The sequence below is a fragment of the Ahaetulla prasina genome, chromosome 2, assembly GCF_028640845.1.
Source record: "Ahaetulla prasina isolate Xishuangbanna chromosome 2, ASM2864084v1, whole genome shotgun sequence".
Lineage (NCBI taxonomy): Eukaryota > Metazoa > Chordata > Lepidosauria > Squamata > Colubridae > Ahaetulla > Ahaetulla prasina.
This window is the reverse complement of record NC_080540.1, coordinates 47881853-47895112: the sequence shown is the minus strand read 5'-3', so window position 1 is coordinate 47895112 and position 13260 is coordinate 47881853. Positions and strand designations below refer to the sequence as shown.

Genomic DNA, 13260 nt, shown 5'->3' with positions numbered 1-13260 from the left:
GCTTTTCAGAAGCCAGCTAGGAAGATTGCAAATGGTGGTCAAAAGATGCTGCAACATGCCAGTTGCCAAGTGCCTGAATTTTGATCCTGTGACATTGGGGATCCTGCAACAGTCGCAAATATGAGGACTGGTTGTAAGGCACTTTTTTATTGCTGTTGTAAACTTCAAACAGTTGCTAAATGAATGGTTGTAAGTCAAGTACTCTGTATACCCACTTACTTGAACATGTGGCATTTATTTTTTTGTAGATTACCACTATTGCTACAAAATTATCCACATAATCAACTGGATATCTTATAGTTCTTATATTACTATACATTACTATTATTATACAATACATGTAGTACATAGTATGTACAATACATACAGCCTCAATCTATCTTAACTTTCAATCTACAGCAGGGGTGTCAAACTCAAGGCATGGGGGCCAGATCCGGCCCATAGGGTGCTTAGATCTGGCCCGCAGGGCTGCCTTGGAAACAGCTAAGGACCGGCCTGCAGTGCCTCTGCCAGCAAAAACAACAACCCCACAACTCTTCACCATTAATCTAATAATAAAAACCCTAATACTAACTACAATATTCCTGTGGACCCGAGCCTCCTACCCGCGATTCCGGTACGACCAGCTAATACACCTTCTATGAAAACAATACCTTCCACTCACATATCTGGAGGGCCGCCTGAGTTCTGTTTTCGCTGGCAGAGGGTTGCAGGAGGCACCGCAGCCAAAAATAGAGCATACAAGTACTGCGGGCAGCCCGCCCGAGCTCCATTTTCACTGACAGAGTTGCAGGAAGCTGTCGCAGCCAAAAACAGAGCACGGAGCCTGTTTTTGCTGACAGAGTGTTCAGGTCACCACAGGTGCCCCTAACACGAGTGATGTTGAGCTGGTCACACCCACTTTGGCCACACCCACCCCAGACCCCTCCGAGGTCAAACACAACCCTGATGCAGCCCTCAATGAAATTGAGTTTAACACCCCTGATCTACAGGATAGCCAAGAAACATAATCTTTTTATTTTTGACAAGTTTGTGATTTCTTTTCCTGCGGGGTAGACTGAATTCATAAAAATAAGTTTATATCTTATTTTTGGATGGAAATAGATTATCAAATTTTACTGTTACCAATAATTGAGTGAATTGCTTAGGAGTTGCCCAACATAGGAAAAGTGAATGGGATGATTAACTAAAATGAAGAATTAAAATGAGACTTTTTAAGCCAAGCAGAGCTAACATTCCACTGTCCAATGAATTAGTTCATGCTCATTTAGGCTTGTATTTACTGTATTTGCATGGGAAAGAAATTAATACCATTGCTCAACAAAGCCTCACCTGGGTCATAGCTGAGAATAAGATGAAAATTTTATTGCACAATTAATTCTTTCTTCCATTTTAATAAAATGTGCGATAGCTCATTTGCTTGTAGAAAAAGTATCAATTTGTGATCAGGTTTCAAATGGACACTCCATTTCCCCTTTTATTACCATTTCTTACGCCCGTTTCTCTGAAGATGACATTAATTAGTAATGTCACCATTTAGTAAAGAGCTACAAAACACAATTGCTTCCCTATTGTTTTTGGGACAGTTTATATTGCTAAAGTGGGTAGGATTTATCCAGATCTCAAGTACTGAGATTATTCCGATACTCAAGTATTTCACAGCTATTTTATTTCATTATCTTTCATACAGGTTGTCCTGGACTCATCACTGTAATGGAGCCTGCCCATTATGGTCAAAAGTTGTGAGTGTTGTTAAGCAAGGCAACCATATGATTGTCTTGCTCACCTCTGTTCTCTCCAATGCAGTCATTATGTGATTATACAAGTTGTTAAGCAGACCACATGGTACTCATGGGTGAGGGGAAGACCTGGGAGATCTAGTGCAGACCCATGTCCACTTGTTTAAAGCCTCCCAGATGAGACAATCTGTGCTCCAGTTCCCACCCCTTGGGGTCTTCACAGACTTTGCTTTCCACACCACCGGGTCCTATATCCTCATCTCCCAAGCCCAGTCACCATTTGCACACTTATTTTTGGAAGATCTGGGGAGCTCCAGAACTGATATTGGTGAAAAGAGGGGAGGCTGCTCCATCTCTTGGCCTCTCATTGCAGACATTCCAAAAATGCTGCCTGCTTCTGGGATAGAGTTACATGTCCAAAGAATGTTGAGGAATGACCTGTCCTCCTTCCCTAATATGAGCTCCAGAGCTCTAAGCTCAGCTTCCCTACACGGGGACAGGAGAAGTAGCATCCGTAAGTTGCATGGCTTCATACCAGAAGCTGGCACCATAGTTTTGCAAGCCATCCAGACTCATTGACAGTGAGTAAGTGGTCATATAGGTTTTCTTAAATATGAATGAATGAATGAGTGAGTAAATGAAATAAATAAATGAAATAAATAAATAAATTTTTAATTTAATTAATTTAATTTGTTTTTTGTGCAGCAGCTGCCAAAAAAGCCAACACAGTTCTAGGCTGCATAAACAGAGGGATAGAATCAAGATCATGTGAAGTGTTAATACCACTTTATAATGCCTTGGTAAGGCCACACTTGGAATGCATCCAGTTTTGGTCACCACGATGTAAAAAAGATGTTGAGACTCTAGAAAGAGTGCAGAGAAGAGCAACAAAGAAGATTAGGGGACTGGAGGCTAAAACATATAAAGAAAGGTTGCTGGAACTGGGTATGTCTAGTCTGATGAAAAGAAGGACTAGGGATGACATGATAGCAGTTATCCAATGTCTCAGGGTCTGCCACAAAGAAGAGGGAGTCAAGCTATTCTCCAAAGCACTTGAGGGCCGGACAAGGAGCAATGGGTGGAAACTAATCAAGGAGAGAAGCAACTTAGAACTAAGGAGAAATTTCCTGACAGTTAGAACAATTAATAAGTGGAACAACTTGCCTGCAGAAGTTGTGAATGCTCCAACACTGGAAGTTTTTAAGAAGATATTGGATAACCATTTGTCTGAAGTGGTGCAAGGTTTCCTGCCTAAGGAGGGGATTGGACTAGAAGACCTCCAAGGTCCCTTCCAACTCTGTTATTCTATTCTATTCTAAATAGATAAATAAATAAATTTTCAAAGTGATCACAATTCATTGTGGCCACTCCAAAAATAGCACCCTCTTACAGATGGTGTCATGCAGCCTAGGGATGCCAAGGCATAGAATGGGCTGTCTTCTTTCCATAGTGTGAGCTCTGGAGCATAAATATTTTCCAAAGACCAGTGCATGATGGGTGACAGGGAATGGCAGGAGTTTGTGGAACAGAGCGGATGAAAAGCCGGCAACTCGCTATCAGTTTCTTAGGTGATAATTGCCACTTGATATCTTGTTCAAGAGTTGCAGCTGGTGCCACCCTCAGATCCAAATGGAAACATTCCATTACCAAGCAAGTTTCAGTAATGCATATCTAGTCTCCTCCTCCTAGTCCTTCTTAGTAAGTCAAGGCATGCGTTATTAGAGACCAACACTGCATCAAGCAGTAGAAACAATCAAAGACTGGGGCACAAGCGCTTTCCAACAGCAGGTGTAAGGGTTGAACACTTTCCTGAATTGGTCATACCATTGGAATATTGGCTTGCTTAACACATTGGTCAGTCAACTTTTAAGTATTTTACATTTCTGAAGAATATGGCAAGTTGCTTAAATAGATCCATGGATGGTGTCATGAAGGATATTTGGGGGAGGGGGATGAGGGAGTGAGGGGGGTAGTGGGTCTGCTATCAATCCAGTAGCCAACTCCAATGGTACATATACATACACATGCTTATTTGTGTGTGTTTATAGATTCTGATATAAAATTAGAAAAAGAAAACGATATGACTTTTGCTGTTAATTTGGTAAAAATTAAAAGAACTGGAATGAATATATGCATTTCGCTTCATACTGTGATGCCAATTTTTTTTAAAATCAATGTATCTACATAGCAGCATCCACTGGGGCTATTAAACCAGTTAGTCTGATGAAAGCAGCTACAAACAGCCATTAGAATCAAGCCTTAGCCCTTTGTGTGTGCATTGCTCTATACCCTAATGCTTGCGGCATGATTGTATCATGCTGTCTTTGCTGTTTGAATTAAAGCAGAATGAAAGCAAATATTTATGGATTTGCAAGTGAAAAAAAAATGTTCACACACACACACACACACACATACACAGAAATGTATATGTGAAAATACATTAGGGAATGCATAGCACTGTTTGCATTCAGATAGTTGCCTGCAAGTTAGTGTTAGGTAATGATGCTAATACTATAAATTGTATACATAATAGTATAAATATGCTGATTAATATGCAATAAAATGTACTGTCTTTTCCTTCCTTCCTTCCTTCCTTCCTTCCTTCCTTCCTTCCTTCCTTCCTTCCTTCCTTCCCTTCCCTTCCCTTCCCTTCCCTTTCCTTTCCTTTCCTTTCCTTTCCTACCATTCTATATATCTGTTTAAAAGTAAGTTTAAGGGAGTTCAATATGACTTAAATCCAGGTAAATAGGCTTTAAAAAAATGTTTCATTGAAGAGAAATAAGGCCCTTATACCACAAGGGTCTTTTTTCTTCATCACCCCCCTCCAATATGTGGTAAGTGATCATAAGAGAAGCAGAACATTGTGACACCATGGACATCCTCTCCACTGCCCTGAATTTTGCCTTCCATTATGGAAGGTTTCATATTGCAATTATTAGCCTTAAATTAATGTGAAATAGTTTAGATACTAATATTTAGCTGAAAAAGGGAACAGAGAAATATAAATAATTAAATACAAATAACCCTCTAAACCCTTTATTGTGCTTTGAAAGTTACTGAAAGATAAACCATTATGATGAGCAAAACTGTATTTTAAGAGCTCTTAAACCCATCTGTAATATTTTAAGTAGCTTACTGGATGCTTTAGTTCTTAGGAGCTCTGATGGTGTACTTGGTTCCCCAATTCTAATACTGTTGGCAGCTACAACTCGAAACTCATATTCAACCCAGGGATTTAGATCAACCACTGTAGTTGTGTGGGTCTTTCCATTGATGACTTCAGGAACTTACGAAAACAAAAAGAAAAATAAAAGGGTTAGAGACAGACAGTTTTTGAAAACAGCATGAATGTAATTCAGAAATATGTACCTGTTAGAACAGCTTGCCATCCAACTGAAAAAGGGGTCCTTGTCTGAACTGTGTAGGTGTGGATAGGACTGTTGTTTTCTGCTCCTGATTTCCGGTTCAGCAGTGCAGTTGTGCTAGATACGTATTCAATAGTAATCTCTTTTGGTGGGCCAGGAATGCCTTGTTAAAACAAAAGATCCATTGTCAACTTTGAACCAAACCTGGCAGCAGCCATTTTTCTGTTCCTCAGTTGCCACCCCAGAGGGGGAAGTGGGGGGAAGGAGGTTGGAATGCCTTACTAGACACAACAGAGAGCTTTCTCGTGAAAACCAAGGTCATCTCTACAGGCAATGGATAAGGTCGGGGAAAGAGTACCTGGAGAGTCCACCAATTAACCCAATTGGCCAGCATGACCTGTGATATTTGGGGATGGGGTTATTTCGTAGTTTAATTATATTGAAACAGCAGGAACGATTTAGAGTTGGTTTTCCTTTGAAGCTGTGCTGATATGATGTACTCAATAAAGAAGACATTTGAGAAGGGTCCTAGTCTCAGAGTTCTGATTTGCTTGGGTTCATTAGTCAGAGTCTTGACATCCATATTATTTTAGCAGAATCGTTTGAAGTTCTTTACGGTTTGGGGTTTACTGGTGAACTTAATACTAATGCACCTGATTAAAGGGGATTGTTCAAAATAAACATAGGAAATTGCCTTCAACCATGTAGTGTGTACCCTAAGGGCTAAGACATCTTACATGAGTAGCTACATAAAATAGATTTGATTTGGAAAGATTCTTTTAGATCCAGGCTTAGAACCTTCCTGATACCGAGGAAAAACAATACTTGGCATATCTGAAAAAGAAGTCATGCTGACTGGGAGATGCAATTCAGCAGTCTCCTTTGCTAACAATTCTCCATCCCTCTCAAAATAATGCAGTCTAAGCTACACAATGGACTTTTCTCTCCATTTCTTAGGCAATCACAAAAAATAATTTCCTTCTGTTTTTAGCCATAAGTCTCTTCAATGGTCTTGGGACTGAAAGCAACATATTATATAAGTGTTTCATGGCCTTGTCAACTTTAAGCTGTATGGATTTCAATTCCCATAATTCCCTGGTGAACAATGTAAATGAAATAAGCACTAAAATCCAAATTTCCATTCCTAGTCATTTTGCTACCTTCAGTTAATATGGAATGAACCAACTATTATCATATCTGCTACAATACATGGTATCCTGTAGTTTCCTATCTTATAATTGCTGTCTACAGGATATGTGAATTAATTTGAAACTACAGTAGGAACATGACAAATTAAGTTTTTAAGATTACATCTGCCATGTAGCCACTATCAATGTTCATACCTGTTTCTTCACAGGTACCCCTGGGAGTGGCTTTCTTTCCCAATCGTATCTAAGCAATTATATCTAAGCCAAATAAAATTTCAGTTTTCCTTTCCATTCCAGTCTTCATTATATGATTCAAGATTAAATAGTTCTTGGTTCTAATATTTATAGGTCAGCCCTTAGGGCAACATACATTTTCAATATAAAAGAGTCAATTGCCTATAGAGCAAATTTTAATTTCAAGGGAATATATAGCAGTAGGACATATATCTGAGCTATAGATCATTAGTTATGCATATTTAATTTAACCAGTTTCTCTAAAATTTAAGGGTATTATGCATTTCTATATAATTAGCTTAATTTTTAGAGTTTATAGACTTACCTCTTACAATTATTTCTGCTGATGCTGATAGAGTGTCCATCAATGTTTGCACAGTGCATGTGTATTTTCCAGCATGATTTAGCTGAATATTTCTTATCATAAGATCCCCTACAGAATCCTTAGATAAAAAGAACACAAACAATTAATCACACATGATGCATTGCCCATAATGCATATTTTTATAACGTGCTAAATATTAATAAAGATGCAGTTTTTAAATTGAATTATACCATAGCGTCATCTATTTTTTTCTCATTCAGACACTTTTATTACAATTCCCACAAATAATGCCAACAATGAAAGCAAAAACTAAATGGATGTAGCTATGTAAAGCAATAAAGCTTCCATTGAGTAGGTTTTGGAAACAGACTCCAAACTAAAACTTATGACTTAGAAGAAACATGTCCATGAAGTGTATTTTGGGGTCTTACCAGCACACATCTAATTTAATAAGATTTTATAAAGCATTTTTAGAAGAAGGTGCTCCATTCCTAATGGTGCGATTGAGTTAGCTCCTCTTTAACTGTAGAAAACTGTGTTGCTTAGATTGAGTATTTCATTGATTACTGCAGTCACCCAGAGCCTCTTTGCTAGAAATTTCTAGAACTATAAAGCCAGTAGAAATGTGCGACTATTTTTACAGATAAGGTCTCAGCTCTAAGTTTGGAGGCAATGTCTTCTTCAAAAGAAGTCATTACAGATTTCTTTGAATCTTTGCAAGTTTTCAACGTCTTCCATTTATTTACTTATTTATTACATTTATATGAAGTGACTCTGAGTGGCTTACATAATGATAAAAAGTTAATGCAAGATTATTAAAATTAAAAGGTAAAGGTTCCCCTGCACATATGTGCTAGTCATTCCCGACTCTAGGGGGCGGTGCTCATCTCCGTTTCTAAGCCAAAGAGCCAGCGCTGTCCAAAGACGTCTCCATGGTCATGTGGCTGGCATGAGTAAATGCCAAAGGCGCATGGAAAGCTGTTACCTTCCCACCAAAGTTGTTCCTATTTTTCTACTTGCATTTTTCATGTGCTTCCAAACTGCTAAATTGGCAGAAGCTGGGACAAGTAACGGGAGCTCACCCTATTATGCGGCATTTGAGATTTGAACCGCTGAACTACCGAACTTCTAATCGACAAGTTCAGGATCTTAGGCACTGAGCCACCACACCCATTATTAAAATTAAGAGATACTAAAAAAGAGACTAAAACCCAAGAGGATGGGCAACACATGGGTGGGGAACTTCTCTCTACCCCATCAGCCACCCCGAGCATAGAGCGCAACCATTGGGGCCCCAGACCAGTTAGCAGAACCAAGTTTTAAGGCCCTTCTGGAAGGGCAGGAGGATGGAGGCAGATCTCACTTCCAGCAGGAAAATCAAAGTGTGTGTGTGTGTGTGTGTGTGTGTGTGTGTGTGTGTGTGTGTGAAGTAGACTATGTTTACTATGCCTTGCCTCTGTCATGGGAAAAAATAAGTGCTTTTCTAAATGCTCAGTTTCTTAAAGCATCCAAAGCAGAGAGAAAGGTTAACATTTATAGAAATACTATAATTATAAATATTACAATTTAGGCCAGATAATAGATAAACTTAATACTAGATGCTGACTGCACAGATGATAGCTTTCTATTATACATCTGTTACACACATCCATACATTATACAAGCATACATAAAAAAAATGTCCCTGTATGTAGTTTACTATAGAAAAAACAACAACCAATCATCATGTGATTTCAAAATGAGATGTTTTTAAATGGTTATACAAAAGCAAAAGCATAAGCACACAAACAACAATGAAGCCTCTTGTGGCTCAACAGGCTAATGCAGTCTGGTATTAACACACAGCTGCCTGCAATTACAATTACTGGAGGCTCGAGTCCCACCAGGCCCAAGGTTGACTCAGCCTTCCATCCTTTATAAGGTAGGTAAAATGAGGACCCAGATTGTTGGAGGCAATAAAGTTGACTTTGTATATAATATACAAATGGATGAGACTATTGCCTTACACAATGTAAGCCGCCCTGAGTCTTTGGAGAAGGGTGGGATATAATTTTTTTTAAAAAAGCAAAACTTACACCTCCAGCTCTTTCAAAATGGGTCATTCTTCTTTTAAAATTGATCAGATCTCCATTGAATGACCATGAGAAAACAACCTCAATGGATGGATCTTTGGATACTTGGCAAGGCAGAACTACACTTTCTCCAACGATAACATCAATGTCACAAGGAGGGTTAATGATGACAGTTTTTTCTGTGAGACAGGAAAAAGTCCTTCTTGAGCATACAAGAAGTTGACAAATGGCCAGGCATTTCCAGAATAACTATAAAGATTTCAAAGTTCTTTTTTCAAAGACACCAGTTTAAGCAACCGTAAAAGTCATTTCAACCACTTCAACCAAATCATTATCCTCAGCCACTTCATTAGCAACCTTCTAGTTCACTTGGGAGACAAGAGAATGTACCACATATTTGATCCCTGCACCTGTTTACTATTGTTCCAATGATTGCTTGATAAATCACGTAGAGATAACAACTCCCTTGTTATAAACAGTTTAAGTGAGTATGTTGAGGAAAGCATTATGCAGTCATAGTAATTCATATGAATGTAAATAAATTGCAGTAGGAAGCCTAGATACAGTGATAAATACTGTACCAATTATGTAGATTGGTAGGGGAAAAAAAAGTATGTTGTGACATAGCAATACAATTACCATCAGTCTGGACAATAGTATAAATAGAGGACTCCAGTGTTTCCCACTTGCAACGTTTGTTGAAAAATGTATTTATGAATTGTGTATTTATTCCCAATTCAATCAGTACCTATTTAGGGATGCTAGTTAAAAGAAACATGATAATTCCTCCCCCCCCCCACTTCAGATAGAGGTGAAAAAATCTGATTTTGAAAATCAATTGATACTTTGAATCAGGCATAAAAAACTCTCCTGAGATATTCACAAGATAGTGGATAAGTATCCTTTTGCCCACCTTGACTGGCCGTAGATACAACACTTGGAAAATAAACATTTGTCTATCCCTTCTTGCTTGTGCCACCCAAAGTTCAATTGAAGAGACTATTTAGGTTGAAATCAGTTGTATGAAGGCAAGTAACATGCACTTTTAAAAATATATATCATCTAGCTTCTCTGTCTCTTTCTTTCTCCCTGTATCAGAATTTCATCTCATGAAGATTAAGGATTAATCTTTCAGATCACAATCCTGTTTTATCTCTCTTTACCTCTTTAAGTGTCCAGGGTGATTGACAGGTTCTGCTGAATGATCAGAATATGAATTTCCAGCCAAGTGTATCTGCCACTTGTTTAAGCATAGTGTCTAAGAAGCTGGAGAAAAGTCTACAATTAACATTTTATGTATCTTTCATTGCAAAGAAAAGGGATCTGGAAAACAGAATCCAGAAAATGCCACACACTGTTATTTTATTTTGTTTTACTATGTTATGTTAAGCAGTTCAACCATGTATTCCATGAAATATACATTCTTGCAGTCTTAGAAGAATAAAAGGTATATGTCTCAAAGAAGACTAAAGTAAGGTCTCTCTGGATATACCAGTCTAACCAGATCACATCAATTTCTATGAGTGATGCTGAAATAATCGCTTCATTTGACTCAAGCTGTTGTTTCTTACTAGTCTTTCTTTAAAACTTCATTTTCCTCATTAACTATCTGCTTTGTTTGCTATCTTTAGGAATGTATCTTGGAGCAGAACCTGTTTCCAAAAAGAAGACTAGACAAAGTATTCAGTGCACCTGAAGTATAATAGAGATTTCTATCACTAAAGATAAGCAGCCCAATGAGCAGCAGTAAACATTAGATTTGTTGATTAGATTCTGACATTTCAGTTGAATACAGTACAGAAGCAATGAGGCCTGTAATTGAACAGCCCAAACTGCTCTAAAAGGGAACCAAAACAAATGTTCTCTGAAAATATTGTAATTGCTATATCATGTTACTATGTTGATTTTTAATAAAAACTTCAATTGTCAAATTAAGACTTTCATTACATTAAAAAAAACATCGCTGAAACACCATACTAAAATGGACAGCTAACATCAAAAACATCATCAAAAAAGCACAACAAAGAATGTTCTTTCTGCGCCAACTCAGAAAGCTCAAATTGCCCAAGGAGCTGCTGATCCAGTTCTACAGAGAGTTCTATTGAGTCTGTCATCTGCACCTCTATAACTATCTGGTTTGGTTCTGCAACCCAACAGCACAGACAGAGACTTCAGAAGATAATTAAAACTGCAGAAAAAACAATTGCTACCAACCTGCCTTCCATTGAGGACCTGTATAATGCACGAATCAAGAAGAGGGCCATGAAAATATTTACCACTCCCATCCTGGACATAAACCATTTCAACTCCTACTCTCAAAAAGATGCTATAGAGCACTGCACACCAGAACAACTAGACACAAGAACATTTTCTTCCCGAACGCCATCATTCTGCAAAACAAATAATTCCTTCAACACTGTCAAACTATTTAATAAGTCTGCTCTACTATTAATCTTCTCATCGGTCCTATCACCCATCTCCTCCCACTTATGACTGTATGACTGTAACTTTGTTTCTTGTATCCTTATGATTTATATTTATATTGATTGTTTCCTGATTGCTTATTTGTACCCTATGACTATCATTAAGTGTTGTACCCAGTGGTGGGATCCAGCCAGTTCGCACCACTTCAGGAGAATCGGTTGTTAACTTTCTGAGCAGTTTGGTGAACTGGTTGTTGGAAGAAATCATTAGGGCAGAGAACCGGTTGTTAAATTATTTGAATCCCACCACTGGTTGTACCTTAGAATTCTTGATGAATGTATCTTTTCTTATGTACACTGAGAGCATATGCACCAAAACAAATTCCTTGTGTGTCCAATCACACTTGGCCAATAAAAAATTCTATCTATTTTATTCTATTCATAGTTATGATCCATCTCTACTGCATAATGCTATTTACATTATTTACAGAAGAACACACTTCTGTTCATGTAGTTATATGGAAGTAGAAATGTATACTGTATATTGGAAGAAATATAAGCATAATTTCAATGCAGTGGGAATGGTTTACTTAAAAAGTATCTGTAAGAATAAAGGAAAAAAATAGGTATAAGAATGACTGGGTACTCAAGGAACATGAATTGAATTCAGGCATGAATGAGCAGTAGGAAGATAGTACGTTTCAGAAGTTTGGTCACGTAAATATAATAAGTATCAAACCACAAAACAAATATAAGAAAGAATAAATGGATTGAATGGAAGGGGAAGACTGAGGAAGTTACGGTTGTGTGGAGTTGATGAATGTTCTGGAGACCTGAAAGAAAGGAGTGAATAGTTTTTAAAAAATCAAATTGCTATGTATGAAGGACTGTATGGCCATTGGGCAAACAAGAATTCTTTGCAAGGTTAAACTGTGTGGTGCAGGTGTAAACTAGATTTAGCTGTATTTCCTTTTCTTTTTCGTGTGTCATGCCTTCTATTCTTAGTATATTGCTTACTTCAAAAAGGAATAGCCTAATGAGAATGTACTGTATGTACATATGTGCGCTAACACTTCGTGTTATTAGCTGTGGCTAATTTTTATTACTTATTATAAGTTATTTGCGGTTGTTTCAATTCAACTCAATTCAATACAGAATTTCAAACATGCAACAGACTGGCAAGCAGTAGCTTCATTTCAACTGCAACTAGCTTTTTACAGCTTGGGGGTAGGTGGGTGGGTTGAAATGGAAACAGGCAAACCAGTGACATTTCAAGAAAAAAATAGGTAAGAAAAATATACAGTGATAATTGTTATATTAAGTAAAATAGAAAAAAAACAACAATGTTCTAATTTTTAGAAAAAGATATTGTGTTAATGTGTTGAATAAAAAGTTAGATTTTTCTAAAGGGAAGAATTGATTATACTATAAGACAAAACACCCAAATGAGATATATCAGTGGTGACATCCAAATTTTTTTACTACCGGTTCTGTGGGCATGGCTTGGTGGGTGTGGCAGGAGAAGGATACTGCAAAATCCCCAATCCCTCCCCACTCCTGGGGGAAGAATATTGCAAAATCTCCATTCTCACCCCATTCTGGGGCCAGCCAGAGGTAGTATTTGCCATTTCTCTGCTCAAAATTTCCGCTGCCGGTTCTCTAGAACCTGTCAGAACCTGCTGAATTTCACACCTGAGATATATGTTCCTTTTCCAGCTTCCATGCTTCCAGTTTTATTAAATTTATATCAAACTTCTCATTCAACAACTCAAATAGCATACATCCTGCTGCCTCTGTAAGATAGATTGAACTGTAACATAGATTGAACTATGACTATCCCTAAATCACTCATGAGCTTTCATGAATGAGATTTGCCTACAACTTGGTCTCTCCACTTCTAGTTCAGTACCCAAAAGACTACATTAAACTTGGTTCTCTTTTATTTATATAGGCA

General features: G+C 37.8%; 1 protein-coding gene across 1 annotated transcript in view; it reads right to left on the bottom strand.

Moving 5' to 3' along the window:
- CNTN6 (contactin 6) overlaps positions 1-13260 on the bottom strand; it is a 199193-nt gene that overhangs the window by 32089 nt on the left and 153844 nt on the right. The window contains 4 exon segments of the mRNA XM_058167816.1: positions 4876-5025; positions 5109-5267; positions 6812-6929; positions 8887-9062. Coding sequence (XP_058023799.1) covers positions 4876-5025; positions 5109-5267; positions 6812-6929; positions 8887-9062 — 603 coding nt within the window.